This window comes from Chiloscyllium plagiosum, chromosome 11 (assembly GCF_004010195.1).
Source record: "Chiloscyllium plagiosum isolate BGI_BamShark_2017 chromosome 11, ASM401019v2, whole genome shotgun sequence".
Taxonomy (NCBI): Eukaryota; Metazoa; Chordata; class Chondrichthyes; order Orectolobiformes; family Hemiscylliidae; genus Chiloscyllium; species Chiloscyllium plagiosum.
This window is the reverse complement of record NC_057720.1, coordinates 64,987,601-65,008,854: the sequence shown is the minus strand read 5'-3', so window position 1 is coordinate 65,008,854 and position 21,254 is coordinate 64,987,601. Positions and strand designations below refer to the sequence as shown.

The following is a 21,254-nucleotide window of genomic DNA, read 5'->3' as shown; positions in this document are numbered from 1 at the left end:
CCTGATGAAGGAGCAGCACTCTGAAAGCTAGTGCTTCCAAATAAACCTGTTGGACTATGACCTAGTGTTGTGTTATTTTTAGCAATGAATAGGTGTACCGACAGATACAAGATTCCCTCCAAGTCACATAGCCTAAGTTGGCAAATTTCTCCCTACCTTCATTGTCACAAGGTCAAAATCCTGGAATTCCTCCTGAGAGTGCTCTGAGAGTACCTTCAGCATACAAAGTGTAATGGTTCCAGAAGTGAGCTTACTTAACAACAATTAGGGATGGGCAAACAATGCTGGCCTTACTCCACAAACACCCATATCCCATGAATGAATAACAGAAATTCCACATGCACTTCTGTTCCTTTGGGAATCACTGGATAGTGATCAGTAGCAGGTATAACAGCTCCTGACTTTCTCCCATCTGTAGTCCAATGGCTTGCACAGTAATTACATCATGTCAGTTTACATCCTGACTTAAATCAGCAAGTTCACCTGATACATGCTGGAAACCAAATCTGTTTTGTGTGGCTTAATCCAATACTATCTAGTATCATTACTCAAGATCAGACTAGAAGAGAAATTCAGAAAAAAATCTAGGCAGACAAATCATAATTCTCTCAAGGGGTTTATATGCAAATGATTAAGATTGAAATATTAAAATTAACTTTTTGACATGATACATAATAAGGTTCAATGTTCACACTTCACCTGTTTGTTCCTTTAAGTGCATGCAAATGTCAGTGTATGATTTGTTGCTCCCCGGGTCTTTTTTCCCATCACCAATACAATCTCTTCTGTTCAACATCTGTTCGGAAGTTGGAGTGGGCTCTATTGAAAACAAAGTATAAATGTGGCCTTCATTATTTCAAAGCTGCTTGAAATCTTCATTCTATATGCAGAATAGACATGTAAACTATCCATCAAAGCCCATTTAGTCAAACATAGGTCTTTAACTCGAGTACATTGATCATAGTCTCCCCAAGTCAAATTAAGTAATTTCCTATTCAATTTTGTATGATATATTTGCACATATATATTATATATTAAATCATTTTATTTGATATTAAATCATTTTTTAGCAGTTCACACAATAATTTGCTTTTGTTATGTAGGATGATGCTGAGTTATCCTGCAACAAATATATGCTGTGAACAGCTGTGAGATGGAGGAATTATATTCTCGAAGGGATCATTCTTTTTCTATCAGGTAAGAATATAAAAAGATTTGGAACAAAGGCAATAAAGTAATGATCTAACTGAGCAGCAAAACAGCCTATTTCTGTTTGAATACTTCAAGTATTAGATAGAATACAAGGAAAACATTTGTTTTTTTTCTAAAATAATGCAATGAAATTTTTAACATCCATCTGAACTGATCCAAATAGCTATTAGGGGCCCAGATTAAATTTATTGAAGATAGAAGCAGGTGTAGGTTGACCGGCCCCTCAAGCCTGATCTGCCATTTAATATGATTATGGTGATCATCGAGCTCAATACCCTAATCCTGCCTTCTCCCCATACCCCTTGATCTCTTTAGCCACAACATTTATATCTGCCTCCTTATTGAAAATACCATGTTTTGGCCTCAACCACTTTCTATGACAATGAATTCCACAAGCTCACCAATCTCTAGGTGAAGAAATTTCTCCTTATCACAGTTCTCAAAAGTTTAATGCTTCTCCTTAAATAATACCCTTGGTTCTGTACTCCCCACCATTGGGAACATTCTTCTTGTCTAATGCTGTTAGAATTTTACAGGTTCCCGTGAGATCCTCTTCTCAGTGATCTAAACTCTAGTGAATACAATCCTAACCAACTCAACCTCTCGTCATGTCATTCTTGCCACCTCAGGAATCAATTTGGTAACCCTTTGCTGCACTCTCCCTGTGGAAGAACATCTTTTTACAGATAAAGGAAACCAAAATTCACTGCCGGAGAAAAGGAGTTAGTTGAAGGTTGCTCTGGTTTGTAAAATGAGCTCTCTTTCAGTACTGATGTGAAGGCTAATCATGCCAAATGATGCAATCAGTTCAAATAGCACTATCTTTTCAGATCATTGAATACAATAGAAATTTACACCACAGAAGGATCCCTTTCAGCCAATCTCGTCTGCAGCAACTAAAAAGGATTATTGTATAATCCCACTGTGCAGATCTTGGCCACCTTGTAGGTTTTGACATTTCAATGCAAACCAATAACTTTTACATATTTCTGCAACTCCCATCCTTTCAGGCAGTGACTTCCAGAAATTATCATTACCCACAGTTTTTTTCATACCTCTCTTTATCTCACCTGAAAACCTGACTTTCCAAACCTGACTTTTCTCAGCTGTACTCAGCAATAATACAGCATTATAATATTACATGTCATCTGTAATTTCAACTGTTCTGCCTTATTCCCTGGATTTCTTGAAGTATAGGCGATTTAGCACTGTCAAATTCTATCATTGTTCAAATTTTGGTTTCCTCTGCTTTCTCAACATTATGGTGATCAGTTCAAAATATCTGCCTTCCATTTCCAACTCTTCCCCCTTTGGAATCTACTTTCAAATTTCCAACCCCTTGCCAACCTAGTTCAAACCCTCCCCAACAGCAGTGACAAAACTACCTATCAGGAGATTGGTCTTGGATCTGTTGAAATGCAACCTGTCTGGCTTGGTCATATCTTTGTGTTATGTTCCTTCACAAAGATTTACCACTTGCACATTGGATTGATGAGTGGCATTGGGTAAATTTAACAGACAAACTAATGAGTTGTTGTGTAACTGTAATTTATGTATGCAGCCTTGGTCTAGTATGCTGCTGCTTTGACCTAACATGGCTGCTGGTCATTGGCTCTTTAACATATGCAGCTCTGACGCAGTAATTCAATTGTTTGTATAGATTGGACGAGCCCAGAAGTGATCACAATGCCTCAGGAATCTAACGCCTTCTCTCCTCACCATCTCTCCATTAACTTTTACCTTCCCATCCATCCTTTGCAGGTGGCACTGGTAGTGATCCAGAGATTACTACCTCAGAGATTCTGCTTTGCAATCTTTCGCTTCAATTTTTTTCAGGGTCCCTAAACATTGCCCAAAGGACCTAATCCTTCTTCAGTCTATATCATTGATACCAACGTGAGCCAGCAAGTTTGGTTGTTCATCCTGCCCCTTCAGAATATCATCATTTCTTTAATCAATACCATGAAGCCACCTTTTCCATCCCTCTCTCCATCTCATCTGACAAACTTGGAAACAGGTGTTCTGAAGAAGGACAACTGTACCCAAAACGTTCACTCTGCATTCTCACCACAGATACTGCCAGACCTGCTGAGTTTCTCCAGCAATTTCTGTTTTCGTTTCAGATTTCCACCCTCTGCAGTTTTTTTGATTTTTTTGGAACCAGAAGTGCTGAGCATTTCTGCTGTTTTTTTTCAACTATGCCTCATAAATAGCTATAATATATTCCCAAGTGTCAAACTGCAATCTCTGGTAATCCACCTGGATAATTTTAATTGAATTGTGTGTCTTATTTCTTGAGCTACATTTAAGAATGCTTCACAAAGTTGCAAAATAAGTCATCTACCTCTGACTGAAGACAGGAATTTTGCACAACAGGATTGGAGCTGAGCAACGCACAGAATATATATATTGCAAAATTTGACTGCTCAGACAATTCAAGCCAAAATTTGGGAGACACCTTCGCATGACCGAAACTTACAGATCAGAAAAAGAAACAAATGAAAGATAATGACAAGAAGATATGGGTGCTGCCTTAACCAGACATCTTACCCGCAAGTGCCCACAACCCATGGTGGACTGATCATCCAAGGGGTGGTAGCATCATAAATCTCTTGCAACATTACAGATGTGCTGCTTGAATTCATAGCAATAACGTATGTGGTTTTGAATCTGTCTTAAGGATTATTAAATCTCCAAGACAGAACTCAGATACCGATGGTAATTTCTCAGAACTATCAAGCATGCATCAACTACCTGTCAACGTCCTACAATCTGTTAGCCTGGAGACAAGAGTTTTATCAACTTTATCAGATATTTATAATGCACCAATCTAGCCGATTTATCAGTTTTTCAATACATTGTCCTCTCAAATTGTATTCTTTTATACTTCTTCTGCATAAAGTTTCACAATCATGCCTGTGTCTATCAACTTCACCAGCCTCTCTATGACCTCTTTGAGTTCAGCACTATCTTTTAGCAGTTAATTATATTTGTAACTTTTGTGTCATGAGCAAATTTTGAAATTGCATCTGATATATCTAAATCTAAGTAATCCAAAACAAAAGGTAAATGGCAGCACAAATGATTGGTCATAATAAAGGCATCAATGAATCACTACAAGTTTTATCAAAGGAAAATAACTACAGGGAAAGAGTAAGCTAGCTATGAATGTGAAAAAGGAACAGCAAAAGTTTTTGCACATATTGAAAAAGACAAAAATAAAATTAACTGACTGGCAATCTCCCACAGAACGAGAATCTGCCTAATAATAGATAATAAGGAAAGTAAAGATGAAATGAGCAAACGTTTTGCTTCTATCTTCAGTACAGATGGATATAACAAACATTCTAGTAATAGCCATAAATCAGAAGGTGGAAAGGAGAAAGCAACTTGGCAACATTATAGTCACGAGGTTTCCTCAATCAAAACATGTTGTCTAAGTGATTATTAATGTTGTTTTGAATACAGTTGCTAAAGGTTTTGCCACCACTGAGGTTAAGATTGATCTGTAGAAGTTGGGTTTATCCTTAACCATTTTTGAACATAGATTTATTATGTGCAATTCTCCAGCTCTCTTAATCCTCTTTCAACATTGGTATAATTAATGAGTATGGCCAATGCCTCTGTAACTTCCAGCCCATTCTTTCCTCAGCATCTTTATTAATACTCACATGGATATGGTAACTTGTCAATTTAAGTACATCCAGGCCTCTATCGAACATCCACTTTATTCAATTTTTAGTCCCTCTAGTATCTTAACTACCTCCCTTCTCCTTTCACTTTTATATTGCCAGCATCTTCCTGTTTGGTTAAGAAAGGTGTAGTCATGTAAGAATCAGTTAGCTCAGTTGACTGGCTTGTGATGCAGAGTGGTGCCAATAGTATGGGTTCAATTCCTATACTGGGAGGTTACTATAAAGGACTCCCCTTCTCAGCCTCTCCCCTCATCTGAGGCATCATGACCTTCAGGTTAAACTACCATTAGTCATCTCTTTCTAATAGGACAGCAACCACATGGTCCAGTAGGAATATGATGTCTTTATCTTTACTCATATCATAGCTAAGACAATACCTTATGCCTATGTACTTGGTTCACTTTTTATGGTGCTTTCTCAGCTCCACGATTTCTTTTTCTCCCTTTTCACTATTTCTATGCCTGTGGAAGATTTGGACTTTGAGCTTCCTTTCTTATTGAATGATGTCAACCATTAAAGAATGAGTCTGAAATATTGTATAAGCAAAAACGTAGGAAATGCTCAATGAATTTGGCCAAATCAAAACTTAAAACAAAGATCTGATGAAAACTTCCATTGCTTTCAAAAATGAAATTGTCACTGTCTTAAGGTTTGTCTCTAATAAATATTTAGTACTAATGAAACATTACTGATTTGAAACATTAACTCAGCTTCTCTCTCTACAAATGCTGCCAAACCTGTTGAGTATTTTCAGCATCTTCTGTTTCTTTTATTTCAGATTTCCAATATTCACAATATATTTTATACTTTGTTTTAAAAGGGTGAGGCTGAACTAGTTTTGTAGGTGATCTGAACCACACAATACTTGTAAAAACAAGCTAGTCGTGTATGTTTTAAAGAGGTGATATAAATACCAACTACACTTTGCCTTGTCTCAGTGGTAGCAGTAGTATTTGGGTTCAAGTTCCTATTTCAGAGATTTGGGCACATTATCTAGGTTAATTCTCCAATGTGGCACAGAGAAATGTGTAATGTGGAACAAAGTAATGTGGATGCTGTAAATCTGAAATATTAAACACAGAAAATGCAGGAGAAATCAGTAGGTCCAGCAGTACCTGTGAACAAAGAAAGAGAGTTAGCCTTTTGAGTATAATATGACTCTTCAGAACTGAAAGGGGTTGGAAATTGGTGTTTTTATACATTTGACAGAGGTGGAACCAATGGAACAGATGGTGTAGAGGGTATTGCAAATGGAAAAGAGATTAATAATTAGGGTAAAACAGAATCAGAGAAGTAAAATTGGCTAAGTTAAGACATGGAAGGGTGATAATGGGTCTTGTCAGCTGAGAGCAAAGTTAAAAAGGCAAGCCCATTTTTGGGGGGTGAGAAAGGTGCTATGGTGGAGAATGAAAGAAAATGGTGGCTCTGACATTGTGAAAATCAATATTGAGTTCGAGAGGTTGGAAAGTACCTAAGCAGAAATGAGGCGCTTTTCTTGAAGTTTTTGTTATGTTTTGTTGGAACATTGCAGCAGGACAGAAATATTAGGAAAATAAGTACATGAGTAGGCCAATCAGTCCCTCAAGTCTGTTCCACCATTTAATGAGATATTGGGTGATCTGTGGCCTAACTCCAAATACTTGCCTTTAACCTATACCCCTTTGCTTAAAAATTTATCCATCTCAGATTTAAAATTAATAACTGATCTTACATCCACTGCGGTTTGTGGAAGACCATTCCAAACATCTACCACCCCTTGTGTGCAGAAGTACTTACTGGGTGTAAGTTTGCTCGCTGAGCTGGAAGGTTTGATTTCAGACATTTTGTTACCATACAAGATAACATCATCAGTGAGCCTCCAGTGAAGAACTGATGATATGGACCGCTTTTCATTTGTGTTGGGGTTTCCTTGGGTTGGTGATGCCATTTCTTGTTCTTTTCCTCAGGGGTGCTAAATGGGATCCAGTTGGTAAATAGAATTGATAGAGTTCTAGTTGGAATGCCATACTTCTAGGAATTCTCACGCATGTGTCTGTTTGGCTTGTCCTAGGATGGATGTGTTGTCCCAGTTGAAGTGGTGTTCTTCGTCATTTGTATGTAAAGATACTAGTGAGAGTGGGTCATGTCTTTATATGGTTAGTTGATGTTCATGTATCTTGGTAGCTAGTTTTCTGCCTGTTTGCCCATTATAATGTTTGTTACAGTTCTTGCAAGGTGTTTTGTAAATGACATTAGTTTTGCTTGTTGCCTGTATAGGGTCTTTCAAGTTCATTAGCTGCTGTTTTAGTGTGATGGTGAATTTGTGAGCTACCATGATACCAAGAGGTCTGAGTAGTTTGACAGTCATTTCCGAGGTATCTTTGATGTAGGAGAGAGTGGCTAGGGTTTCTGGAAGCGGTCCAAAGGAAACTTTCAAGACCCTTACTGGCATAAAATTCACTGAAGAGGAGGAAAACAATAACAAACTTCCATTCCTAGATATCGCAGTCGAGCAAACAGCCAATGGGAACTTCAAACCAGCATCTACAGGAAAACCATACATACTGACCTAATACTGAACTACAGAAACAATCATCCCAACACCCACAAACGAAGCTGCATTAGAGCATTATTTAAATGAGTCACCACAAGGAAACCTAAACACAAATAAAACGTGGGCCATACCACCAGTGATTGATTGGAGGCTCATTGATGATGTTACCTAGCATGGTGACGAAACGCCTGAAAACGAACTTTCTAGCTCAGCGATCAAACTTACATCCAGAACCTCAACCTGAGCTACAAATTTTCTCAAAGCCCGCTAGAAGTACTTAATTTCATCTCTCCTGAATGGTCTGGGTATAATTCTCAGACTATGCCCCTAGTTCCAGAATTCCCATTCACTGGAAATATTTTACCTTTATCTACCCTGCCATTTCCTGATAACATCTAGAAGATTTTGATTAGATTACGCATGAGCCTTCTAAATTCTAGAGAAAACAGGCCTAATTTACATAATTTCTCCTCATAACCCAAACCCTGAAATCCAAGTATCATTCTTGAAAAGCTATCTTGTACACCCTCCAAAACCAATTTATCCTTCAAAAGGTGCAGCAGTGCAGAGGTCTGCTGTCAGCACTCAAAGTTGGGTCTAACCAGGGTTTTGCATAACTGCAGGATAACACCTGCATTTTTCACTCCAAGTCCCTAGTTATAAAGGCCAGCATTCCATTAGCTTTCATGATTATTTTTTGCACCTGTTTGCGGCATTTTAAAGATCAATGCACCTGAATCCCCAAGTCTCTGTGGAAATCCAATGTCTTGAACTTCATGTAATAGAGTTGTAGAGTCGTACAGCATGGAAACTGACCCTTCAGTCCAACCAGTCCATGCCGACTATGTTCCCAAGCTAAACTAGTCTCACCTGCCTGAGCTTGAACCACATCCCTTCAAACCTTTTCTATTCATGTACTTATCCAAATGTCTTTTAAACGCTGTAATTGTACCCACATCCACCACTTGCTGTGGAAGTTCATTCCACACATGAGCCTGTCTCTCATGTGAAACAAAATTGCCCCCATGTACTTTTTAAATCTTTCTCCTCTCACTTTAAAAATATGCGCCCACCCGAGGGGAAAGACATCTGCCATTCACCCCATCCACATCCCTCATGATTCCACAAACCTCTAGGTCACCCCTCAACCTCCCACACTCCAGTGAAAAACGTCTCAGCCCATCCAGCCTCTCCTTATAACTCAAACCCTCCGATAGAAAGTACCCTGATATATAACCTCACATTTGCTTATATTGAACTCTGCCGACAGTTTTGCTCATTCACTTGGTCTATCACTATCCTTTTGTAATTTTATACTATTATTTACATTGTCTATAATGGTCTCTATCTCCGTCTCATCAGTAAATTTTGACGTATGACTTTCTATGCCATTATCCACATCCTTAATAAATAATGTGACGAATTGAGGCCCTGACACATATTCTTGTGGGACACAATTGGTCACATCCTGTCAATTTGAGTACATACTCCCATTGTCCCTACTTTCTTTCATCTACCACTTAGTCAATATCCCAGCCATGTCAGTAATTGGTCCTCAGTTCTGTAGGCTTCGAGCTTAGTTAATAGTCTCTTATGTGGGAATGCCTTCTGGAAGCCCACATAAACAACATCTATGGACATCCCCCGTCCATTACCTTAATCATTGCTTCAAAAATTTCAAATGAGATTTGTCAGGCATCACCTTCCTGTCATGAATGCATGCTAGCTGTCCCTGATTAACTAAAAATGTTCCTAGATTATAGACTCCAACAATTTCCCCACAACAGATGTTAGGCTAACTGCTCTGTAATTCCCTGGTTTTCATCTTTCGCCTTTATAATAAAGCAAGTGTGTGATGTGTGCAATTTTCCAATCCAGAGGGTTGCTTCCTGAACCGAGGGAGCTCTGAAAGATTATATGTCCAAAATGTGCTCCTCTACCTCCTTTGACATCCTTGAATGGAGACCGTCAGGGATTTATCACCTTTAAACTCCATTAATTTCCTCATTTATGATGTTTTTCTTACATTAATTTCATTCAGTCCCATCCCTAATCCACTTTTCACTTCCTTGGGACTGCTGACAAGCTATCCTCCTTTTTTTTAAACTGTAAATCCTAAGGCAAATAAATTATTCAACATATTTGCCATTTCCCCAAAGTCATTGTCAATACTCACAATTTCAAACGTTAGTGAGCCAACAAAGCTCCTGATCAACTGTGTTCCCTTTATGGAACTATAACAATTCTTCTTATTGATTTGGATGTCCCTGGCAAGTTTCCTTTCATGATCTCTTAAATGGCTCTTATAAATTGTTTTGTGGCCCTTACTTTGTCTTTGGATCTTATCCATTTAGTAGGATATGTGCTGCTTTTTGCATTTTTAGTAAGCCCTTTCTTTTGGTTTTATGCTGTCCCTTATCTCTTTTATTACCCATGGCTGTTTTATCTGTGAACTGGAACTTTTCCCTCTCAGGGTGTAAACTGTTTTTGTATTGTTAAATTCTCCACTATTCTTTAATTTACCAACAGATTTTCCCAGTTTACTGTGAACAATCTCTTTAAAGTTGGCCTTAATTTTAGAACTCTTGTAGGTGATTCACACTTTTTGCTTTCAAATGCTGTATTGAATTAGATCATGTTATGATCACTATTTAATAAATATTCATGTGCAATAATTAAATATTTTCATTACTCACTACTAAATCCAATATTGCTCATCCTCTTATTGCAACCAGGACATACTGCTATAGGAAACTAGCTGAGACACTCTCCAGAAATTTACTACTTTTCAGAAATTTGATTTAATTTGTATTGTCACATGTACTGAGATACAGTGAAAGGTATTGTTTTGTGTGCTATCCTGACAAATCATACCTCACATAAATACATCAGGATAATAGAACAAATACAGTGTTTCAGCTACAGAAAAGATTAACTCTAATATATGAGAGGTCTGTCCAAAAGTCTGATAACAGCGGGGAAGAAGCTGTTCTTGAATCTGTTTGTACGTGTTTTCAAACCTTTGTATTTTCTGCCTTGTTGAAGAGGGTGGTAGTGAGGATAACCAGGCTGGGAGAGGTCTTTGATTAGGTTGGCTGGTATAGTGAAATGGCAAGCAACTGGAAGGTTAGGGTCATTCTTATGGACAGAGTGCAAAGCAGTCATTCAGACTGCATTTGGTCTTGTCAATCTAAAGGAGACTTATTATGGGCAATGAATACTATAGACTAGTATGAAAAAGTTCAAGTAAAACGCTACTTCATCTGCAAAGTGTGTCTACTGTCTTAGATAGAGAAGAAGGAGGAGACAGGCTTTAGGTTTTACATTTTATTGTCACGTGCACTCAAGTAGAGGGTACAAGAGCACAATGAAAAATGCACATAGTCGCCACACACAGCGCCATCTTAGGTAGAACGTACCTAGGTGCAAAATCTTAGTTACAGAAGTTGAAAAATAATGAATTGTGTTAAGAAGTTTAGCTCTACAGTCTTCTTAGTATAAAAGCAGAAAAATAAAGAAATAAAGTTATAAAGTCAAGATTACAGTCCTTTCTTAAGCCATGGCCCTGCAGATACTCCCAGCTGGGCTTTCAGTCTCCCCTGCACTGACAATAGACAATAGGTGCAGGAGTAGCCCATTCTGCCCTTCGAGCCTGCACCATCATTCAATATGGCTGATCATCCTTAATCAGTATCCTGTTCCAGCCTTATCTCCATAACCTTTGATTCCACAATCCTTGAGAGCTCTATCCAACTCTTTCTTAAATGAATCCAGAGACTGGGCCTCCACTGCCCTCTGGGGAAGAGCATTCCACACAGCCACCACTCTCTGGGTGAAGAAGTTTCTCCTCATCTCTGTCCTAAATGGTCTACCCCGTATTTTTAAGCTGTGTCCTCTGGTTCTGCACTCACCCATCAGCGGAAACATGTTTCCAGAGTGTCCAATCTTTTAATAATCTTATATGTCTCAATCAGATCCCCTCTCAGTCTTCTAAACTCAAGGGTATACAAGCCCAGTTGATCCAGTCTTTCAGTGTAAGGTAATCCCACCATTCCATGCTTTCACCCACACTGGACTAAGACCTGCCCGTGCTTACCAGCATCTTCACCATCAACTGTTGCTGCTGAACTCCAGCAGGCATGCCAGGTTTTGTTGCAGCTCATAAGGCTTTAGCCCCCAACTACCACTTTGCTGCTACCAAAATTCTTTGCCACTGAACGCTGTTGCCACAATCTTTTGCTGCCTCCATCTCATCGCTGACTGCCACAGGTGCCATCCAAGCTTGTGCTGAGCCATGGCTGGTGGCACACTGTGTTGCTGCATTAGCTATCTTGCTGCAGAGTCCCACTCTATTACTGCTCCCGATATCAATGAGGCTGCGAAACCGCCAATTGTGACCAGCTGCTTTGAGGTTGATTGTCAATGTCCCCCAGCCGCTGCCATCGCTGTCTCCACGACCAACCTCCCTCCACAAGTTAAGTGGAGAAAGAAAAAACCTATAAGTACTAAAAGAAAGAAGGGAGAAAAGAAGAAAGAAAAGTGATTGGAGCAGATAAGCGCAGTCCAGGAACCCAACTCTGCCTCCATTTTGCTTATTGATAAATGGGTAATGAAAAGAATTCCACTCACAATTCATTTCAATACTTTCTTTCAAAAAGATACAAAACTGATTTATCACATTTTTTGAGAAAATTAAATCAATGTACTTCTAATGTAACTTTCTGGTTGCGAAGAAATTTGGAATATTCTGAAGATGTAAAAGGAGCTAATTAAATAAAAATTCTTTCTTGGCTTACCTGATTGCTCTTTCAAATATTTGCACACATTTGAATTGAGCTCAATGCCATCCACATCAGGTTTTGGCGTGCCAGTAAGAACTTCATCACTAGGAACCTCATTAACAGAATCAGACATTTCCAACAGCTTTCCAGGGTTTCTAGTGAAAACTATAAATAAAATTAATTTTAAAATCATATCAATACTGACCTTCTTCCACACACAGAGCAGATCCTCAAAATGCTAATAATTATGCAGATTTGCAGAAGCTTTGTTTTCTGTTCTTGTCTAGTCCTGTGATTTAAGTTAGGATTAATACTTCACTAGTTTGCATATAACCTGCCAATAGTAATAAAACTCAATATTCAGATTTAGGAATGGTCTATGCTGAATTTTATACCAGTATATTTTCTACCTTAAAACAGATATTATTTTCACCTCCACAAAATTGCCTACCTCTACCTTACCTCAACCTCTCTGGCACTAAATTCTTACAAAACCTTGATCACCTCTAAATGTGACTATTTTAAACATCTATCCTTGAAAAAGAATAACTAGTGATAAAATAGGATCCCTCAAGGACCAAAGTGGACATGTATGTGTGGAACCACAGGAGATTTAAAAGTCATTTGGACAAATACATGGATAGAAAAAGTTTAGAAGGATATGGGCCAAGTGCAGGGAAATGGGGTTAGTGTGGATGGACATTTTGATTAGCATGGACCAGTTTGGGCCAAAGGGCCTGTCTTCACGCTAAAGGACTCTATGCTGACCTCACCTCTCTTGAACACCTCAATGAATATTTCTCCTCTGTGTTTCACTGTGGAGAAAGACATGAAGACTTGGGAGCTTGGGCAAATTAGTGGTGATATCTTGGGGACAGTTCATATCATAGTAGAGTGGTGTTGGACAAATAGAATGAATGAAGGTGGATAAATCTGGTCCTGACCAGATATATCCAACAACCCTGCAAGAGGCGAGAGAAGATAGGGGCCCTGGCTGATATACTTGCATCATTGTTAGCCATGGGTGAAGTCCCGGAAGACTGGAGAGTAGCAAATGTTGTGCCATTATTCAAGAAGGGCTGCAAAGAGAAACCTGGGAACTATGGACCAGTAAGCCTAACAACTGTAGTAAATAAGTTATCTGAGAAGATTCTGAGTGATATAATATACACACATTTGGAAAGACAGAGTTTGATTCAGAGTAGTCAGCATGGCTTTGTGAGTGGGACAGCATGCCTCACAAACTTGTTAGAGTGCTTTGATGAAATGACCAGGAAGGTTGATGAGGGCAGGGCAGTAGATATAGTCGATATAGATTTCAGTAAGGCCTTTAATAAGGTTCCACACAGTAGGCTGCTCTGGAAGGTTAGATCATATGGAATCCAGGGGAAGCTGGCAAATTGGATACAAAATTGGTTTGAGAGTAGGAAGCAGAGGGTAATAGTGTAAGAATGCTTGTTGGACTGGAGGCCTGTGACTATTGGTGTGCCTTAGGGGTCAGTGCTGGATCCATTTGTGTTTGTTATCTATAATCAATGATTTGGATGAGAATGTGCAAGGCATGATTAGTAAGTTTGCTGATGACACTAATAGAGATGGTATCATGAACAGTGAGGAAGGTTATTAGAAATGCAGCAGGACCATGATCAGCTGGGGAAGTGCGCCAAGAAATGGTAAATGAAGTCTAATATAGGTAAATTTTGGAAAGTCAAATCGAGGCAGGAGTTTCATGGTGAAGGGTAGGGCTTTAGGAGTGTAGTGGAACAGACGGATCTTGGAGTTCAGGTCTGTGCTTTTCTAAAAGTGGAGTCACAGTTAGACAGGGGGGTGAAGGAGGATTTTGGCACACTGGCCTTCATCAGTCAAGGCACTGAGTATAGAAGTTGAGAAGTTATGTTGCAGTTGTACAGGTTGTTGGCGAGGTCGCACTTGGAGTATTGTGTTCAGTTTGATCACCTTGCTTCAGAAGAATGTTATAAAACTGGAAAGAGTGTAAGAAGAAATTTACAAGGATGTTGCCAGGACTCAAGGGACTGAGTTATAGGGAGAGATTGGACAAACTAGGACCTTTTTTTTTACAGCGTAGGAGACTAAGGGTGGGGATTCTTATAGAAGTATATAAGATCATGAGAGGCAATGATAGGGTGAATATGCTCAGTCTTTTTCCTCAGGGTGGGTGAATTGAAGACTAAAGAGTTTCGTTTTAATGCAAGAGGGGAAAGAATAAATGGGAACCTGAGGAGCAATTTCTTTTTACACAGAGGGTGGTACACATATGGAATGAGCTTCAGCAGAAATGGTTGAGGTGGGTGCATTAACAACATTTAAAAGGCATTTGGACAAATAGATGGATAGGAAAGGTTTGGATGGATATGGGCCAAGTGCAGGGAAATGGGGTTAGTGTGGATGGACATTTTGGTCAGCATGGACCAATTTGGGCCGAAGGGCCTGTCTCCGCACTAAAGGACTCTATGCTGACCTCACTTCTCTTGAATACCTGACTAAACATCTGCTGCACATGTTCATTTCCACACTAAGTCTCCCTGATCAACCACTGATCTTTCTCTGACCTATGCTGCTCCCAATGTCTCAATGCATAGCCTGGACTTTGCAGTGACAGCATTGGAACTGTGTTCAGAGAATGTTAGTCACAAAGATTTTGCCGACTCTTGCCATGGATTTTCTCTTTCCTGTGTGGTAGTTTATACCTGGCAGAGAGTTAAAGAGTTGTTTTGGCATATAGTCGTAGAAATTCAGTAAGCAAACAGCCAACCACACTGGGTAAAAACAATGACTGCAGATGCTGGAAACCAGATTCTGGATTAGTGGTGCTGGAAAAGCACAGCAGTTTTATTGCTCCTTGGATGCTGCCTGAACTGCTCTGCTTTTCCAGCACCACTAATCCAGAAGCCAACCACACTGAAGTAATCACAGTATAAAACGGTAGCTTAAGAGCACTTAATATCATTTATTTTTACTTTAAATTTCAGATAACAAAATATATTACGTTTCAGATTATACAGAAGCTAAAATTAAACAAGTGTTATATTTATAAGGGCATGAAATTTATGAACTTAAATGTTCTAGAATTAAAAATCAGTTCCGAGGGTCAGTGATCATGTTTTGCAATAATTATGAAATTGAAAATCCAGTATAAGAGGGAGCCCTGGACAAGTTAACAGATTCTCTGATATTGCAATCTGAGAATGACTCAAAAAGTATGAGCTTCAGAGAATTGTGGAATCACTGGCAATGATGCCTAGATTGCAATGTAATTCCACATACTGTATGTGTACTGTTCAGAAATTGCCTTCAGTTTCAATGGAGCAATGACAACAAACACAGTCAGTTTTGTCATCATGGTCAATACAAAAAAACTGGCCAGAAATTTAAAATCCTGTTTTTTATTTAAATCCCTCCAGGTTTCAAACCCATCCTAACTCTTCAATTTTCTCCAATCCTATCTTGACCACCAAACACAACGATCCAAATCTTGCAATCTGGTTCAAAATCCCTTTTTCCAACAAACACAGAATGTTGGAGAAACTCAGCAGGTCTGGCAACATCCGAGGAAAGAAACACTGTTAAATTTCGAGTCTGGTATGACTCTTCTATTTCCAACATGGATCAGACAAAAAATTACCTAGTTACCTTTCGACTATTTTATAGATCCATCTTCTAATACAGAATCCTTAATTATTGATACAGTGCAGCAATCCTCACAGATAGCAGGATAAACCACACACATCCTTTTACCAGCACTAGCTGTTATTTTCCACTAAGCAAAATGTTTAAAATACCCAAAGCCTCATTGAAAATCTACAGAAATGGGGAAGGAGGTATGGTGTTAGATGGTTGGGTGAGGAACTTGGGGGCATAGTAGGCAGGTGGGTAAGGGGATATAGTGGCAGTTGGGTGAAAGGGTAGGTCGAAGTTCGATGTAATGTGTCAATGGGATAGCTGTGGAGTCAGAGGATATAGTAAGGAGTCAGAGGTTGTCAGTAGTAGAATTACCAAGGAGGTAGAACTGGTATTAAACCTTTGAACGATTTCCCACATTAACTATCCAGATACATGAATCAGAATCCCCCAAATCTTTAACTCAATCTGCAAGTTGGAAACATTCTCAGAGAACCCAGAGGCAGAGTAATTGCACATCAGAAGTTTAAACTTCTCAGACAATTCTGTTGTAGTCACTGCTTCAGGACCTCCAAGGGTATGGGGTTCATCTGGTACTCAGTTCTAACAAGAGACCAGAAGATCTTGGATGTTCTTCTTTCTGACTCTGGCTGTTGTAGGGTGCACCTCCCTTGCCAGGCATCCAGGAATTCTCTCGCGTGTCCAAAAAAAACGTTTAGATGGTGCGAAAGCTTAGCACTCTAAATGGAACTCAGTCAATAAACACATTGAATTGGATCTCATATACAAACCACTCAGATACAGAACTGGAAGTAACAAAAAACAGAGACACATAATTACCAGGCAGAACAGAGCATCAACACCGTACTGAAGCACTGACGATGTCACCTAGCGAGGCGATGAAACATCTACTGAAAACCACACCAGCTTGGCGAATGAATCTATAACCTCATCCACAACCCGAGCTAACAATCTTTTCAAAAAGTATAATTTAATTATGTCATAAGTCATGGAGTAAGTTCCCAACATTTATTATCTTTTAAGATGTTAATCTACTTTTGACCTGAACAACTACGTGAAAATGCTCAAGAGTAAACGTGATGGGTGCAGAGCACTTGGTAGCTGTCATTTTCTTTTCTTGATAGGTGGGAGGCTGGAGGGCAGGAGGTGGAGAAGTTAATGATTCGTGTGTAACCCTTCTTCACGACTTCAGGAAGAAGGGTTCCACCTGAAACATTGACTTCTCCACCTCCTGACCCTGCCTGGCTTGCTGTGTCCTTCCAGCCTCCTGCCTGTCTACCTTGGATTCCATTATCTGTAGTATTTTTTGTCTCTAACCAAGTTCTTTTCCATTGGGTATGTGACAGTCATACCCTTGGGGGGTGGGGGTGAAACTGGACCATCTGGCCCAGAGCTAAGAACATTTGAATACAGAACTGGCTCAAAGGTAGAAGACAGAGGGTGGTGGTGGAAGGTTGTTTTTCAGACTGGAGGCCTGTGACCATTGGAGTGCCACAAGGATCGGTGCTGGGTCCTCGACTTTTTATCATTTACATAAATGATTTGGATACGAGCACAAACGGTACAGTTAGTAAGTTTGCAGATGACACAAAAATTGGAGGTGTCGTGGACAGCGAAGAGGGTTACCTCAGATTACAACAGGATCTGGACCAAATGGGCCAATGGCTGAGAAGTGGCAGATGGGAGTTTAATTCAGATAAATGCAAGGTGCTGCATTTTGGGAAAGCAAATCTTAGCAGGACTTATACACTTAATGGTAAGGACATAGGGAGTGTTGCTGAACAAAGAGACCTTGGAGTGCAGGTTCATAGCTCCTGTGGAGTCACAGGTAGATAGGATAGTGAAGAAGGTGTTTGGTATGCTTTCCTTTATTGGTCAGAGTATTGAGTACAGGAGTTGGGAGGTCATGTTGCGGCTGTCCAGGACATTGGTTAGGCCACTGTTGGAATATTGCGTGCAATTCTGGTCTCCTTCCTATCGGAAAGATGTTGTGAAACTTGAAAGGGTTCAGAAAAGATTTATAAGGGTTGGAGGGTTTGAGCTAGAAGGAGAGGCTGAATAGGCTATGGGACGTGGAGGCTGGTACAATTGCAACATTTAAGAGGCATTTGGATGGGTATATGAATAGGAAGGGTTTGGAGGGATATGCGCCGGGTCCTGGCAGGTGGGACTAGATTGGGTTGGGATATCTGGTCAGCATGGACAGGTTGGACCAAGGGGTCTGTTTCCATGCTGTACATCTCTATGAGGAGAAAGTGAGGACTGCAGATGCTGGAGATCAGAGCTGAAAATGTGTTGCTGGAAAAGCGCAGCAGGTCAGGCAGCATCCAAGGAACAGGAGAATTGACGTTTTGGGCATAAGCCTGACCTGCTGCGCTTTTCCAGCAACACATTTTCAGTACATCTCTATGACTCTATTACAGTTGCACCACAAAACCCCTCGGATGTCTGAATTGTTTGATGGTTTAAGAACCAGCACCAGTCAATACAAAATCCAGAATTGGTGTTTCTCCACTGCATAAAACAGTGAGGTTCAAGTCCCACCTGCTCCTGAGGTGTGTAATAACATCTGCGAACAGGTTGATGAGAAAAATAGATTTTAGAAAAGAACACAGAACAGTGACACTCTATCAAAGGCAGGTTATAGGGATTGGCACGAAATGCGGGCCGACAGCCAGCGACGCCGACATTGCACGAATGAATTTAAACCAAAAAAAATCAACGTGGGACAGTAAGTGGTGAGTGAGCCTGGAGTTAACGACACTTACGTTAAGTGCAAAGTGCGGACTGTTGGACTGAGCCCACTCGTCCTTTCCCCTGGGGCCGCTCGAGGTTCCGCCTGTTGCCGGCGGCCGATCTCCAAGGAGGCGGCGATCCGCCCCGTTACCATGGCAACAGTTAAACAGCTCCCCGCCGTTTGCCGGTTTCACTCCTCCTCCCATCGAGGACGTTGCTGCCAGTTTTTAACCACGCGGGGCAGGTAACCGTCTGGATTGTGGACACACGGGGGCCTTCCCCGCGGAGATTCCGCGTGCTGTCTCCCCCAGCCCCTTCCCACAGGCCGCTGCTGGGGCTGGAGGGTCCTAGGCCCAGCGGTCGCCCTGGTTACTACGTTAGGGCAAACCCCAGAGACCCAGGCCACCACAGCTTCCAACAAGAACTTGTACGCTCAAGCTCCTCCAGCTACTTTCTCTCGGTTGGACCCCAAGCAAATTGATCAGAGGTAGTTGTTCAGCAACAGTGAAGACGCCTTAATCCTGAGCACTCGAGGAAAATTAAGAGGAACGGCAAGCATATAATGACAATTCTTGATAAACTGTAATAAGGAAGCCCAAAAAAAATCCTGCAATTCCTTGGGGGAAGAAATGTGCAAGGGCCCACTGAAGTGACATAAGAAATACAAACAGAAAATGCTCAAAACACAACCGTTTTACAGGAGAGCTCAATAAAGCGTGATGGAGGGAGAAGAGAATTTAAAGTTTTCAGTCTTTTGGTTGAGATAACATTCCCGCCTAAGAGCCAGAAACATGGTTGAGGACTTAAGCTACATTGGTGATTGTCCCACTGACTGGACATGGAATTCCCATTTATGAACATGGAATCATTCAGTAGGGCTCTCGTTTTGAATAGGAATGTGGAAAACTGGAGTGACATTACAAATCTTGTGTTTTCATTTCAGATTTGCAGGATTTTGTTTTTGTGTTGCAATTAAATTAATAGATATTCATTACAAACTTGAATTCCAAAGTAAGCAAATAAAGAAAAAAGATCAAAGGCAAGATGAATAAAGCAGCAGTTGTTCATGTAAGGAAAACGAGAAATAAAATGGTGTAAATGCAAAGTTCAACTTGTTCTGAATCACTTTTTTTGAAAGAGGACCAATTTCCCCCAGGCTGGACAGGCTGACTGTGGAGTTCTCCAGGACGTTCTGGGACATGCTGGGGAGTGACTATGCACAGGTTCTGGGGGGAGTGTTTAAATGCCGGAGAGCTGCCCCTTTCTTGGCGCAGGGCGATCATCGTCCTGCTGCCGACAAAGTTTTAAAGAACTGGCATCCGGCCTTCCTTCTCAGCACGCGCGATAAAATATTCGCCAGGGTGTTGGCTTCGTGCGGACCCCCTTGATTCACCCGGACCAGTCCTACATGGTTCCGGGCTGGAGGATATATGACAACGTCCATCTGGTCCAGGACCTGATCCATTTCTGTCGACAGGCTGGTCTGCCGAGCGCCTTCCTGTCTCTCGACCAGGAGAAGGTGTTCAACAGGGTCGATCGTGAGTATCTGCTCGGAACTCTGTGGGCATTTGGTTTCAGGATGCAGTTCGTTGCCCGGATCAGACTTTTGTACACCGCCATAGAGTATCTGGTTAATATTAACAGGTCCCTGATGGTGCCCCTTCGCTTTGGGAGAGGAGAACATCAAGGCTGCCCCCTGTCCTGCCAGCCGTATTCCCTGGCTGTGGAGCCTTTCCTGTGCCTCTTGCGGAGGTGGTTGTTGGGGCTGGTTCTGTGCAGCGCAGGCAGAGGAGTGGTCCTCTTGGCCTATGCCAATGACGTGCTCTTCACTTTCAACGACCTGGCTATCTGGTGAGGATGCGCGAGTGCCAGGTGGTGTACTCTGCAGCGTCTTTTGCCAGGATCCACTAGGCCAAATGTTCCGGACTACTGGTCAGTCCGTGGCGGGTGGACTCTCTGCCAGAGGAGTTACAGGGGTTCAACTGGAGTACCACCCTACTCCTCTACATGGGGGGGTCTACCTCAGGAGGAGAAAGTGAGGTCTGCAGATGCTGGAGATCAGAGATGGAAATGTGTTGCTGGAAAAGCGCAGCAGGTCAGGCAGCATCTAGGGAACAGGAGAATCGACGTTTCGGGCATTAGCCCTTCTTCAGGAATTAGCCCTTCTTCAGTCCTCCTACCTCAGCCCAGCTGGGGAATCCTGGCTGGCAAACTGGCAGGATCTGGAGGCCAAGGTCTTGGCTCACCTAGACTGCTGGACATGTCTTTCCACGTGCTGTCTTACAGCAATTGAGTGCTGGTCATAAACCAGCTGGTGGTCACCATGCTGTGGTACCAGCTTGTCCCATTGGTCTCTCCTCATTTTTTCACTGACATCCAGAGAATATTGGTTCACTTCTTCTGGGACAAAAAGACGCATTGGGTCGCTGCATAGGTCCTGAATCTCCCGATTGAGGAGGGCGGTCTGTTGCTGGTGTGCGTTCGCACCCAGGTCACGATGTTCAATCTTCAGACCTTGCAGCGATACCTTTACGTTGAGCCTCCTCCTAGGTGGTGTACCCTGGCAACGTATTTTTTCTACCAGGTGCGTAACCTCAACTACGACACGCAGCTCCTGTTCGTCAACCATGACAGTTT

At 41.2% G+C, this 21,254-nt stretch overlaps 1 protein-coding gene across 3 annotated transcripts in view; it reads right to left on the bottom strand.

Moving 5' to 3' along the window:
- Positions 1-20,312, bottom strand: part of axdnd1 (axonemal dynein light chain domain containing 1) — a 166,354-nt gene extending 146,042 nt beyond the window's left edge. For all 3 annotated transcript variants that reach the window (XM_043699576.1, XM_043699573.1, XM_043699575.1), the window contains exons 1-3: positions 18,650-20,312; positions 12,237-12,386; positions 700-819 (exon numbers count right to left, since the gene is read on the bottom strand). In XM_043699576.1, coding sequence (XP_043555511.1) covers positions 700-819; positions 12,237-12,354 — 238 coding nt within the window. In that variant the 5' untranslated portion in view covers positions 12,355-12,386; positions 18,650-20,312. The remainder of the gene's footprint in view (positions 1-699; positions 820-12,236; positions 12,387-18,649) is intronic.
- Positions 20,313-21,254: the final 942 nt, after the last annotated feature.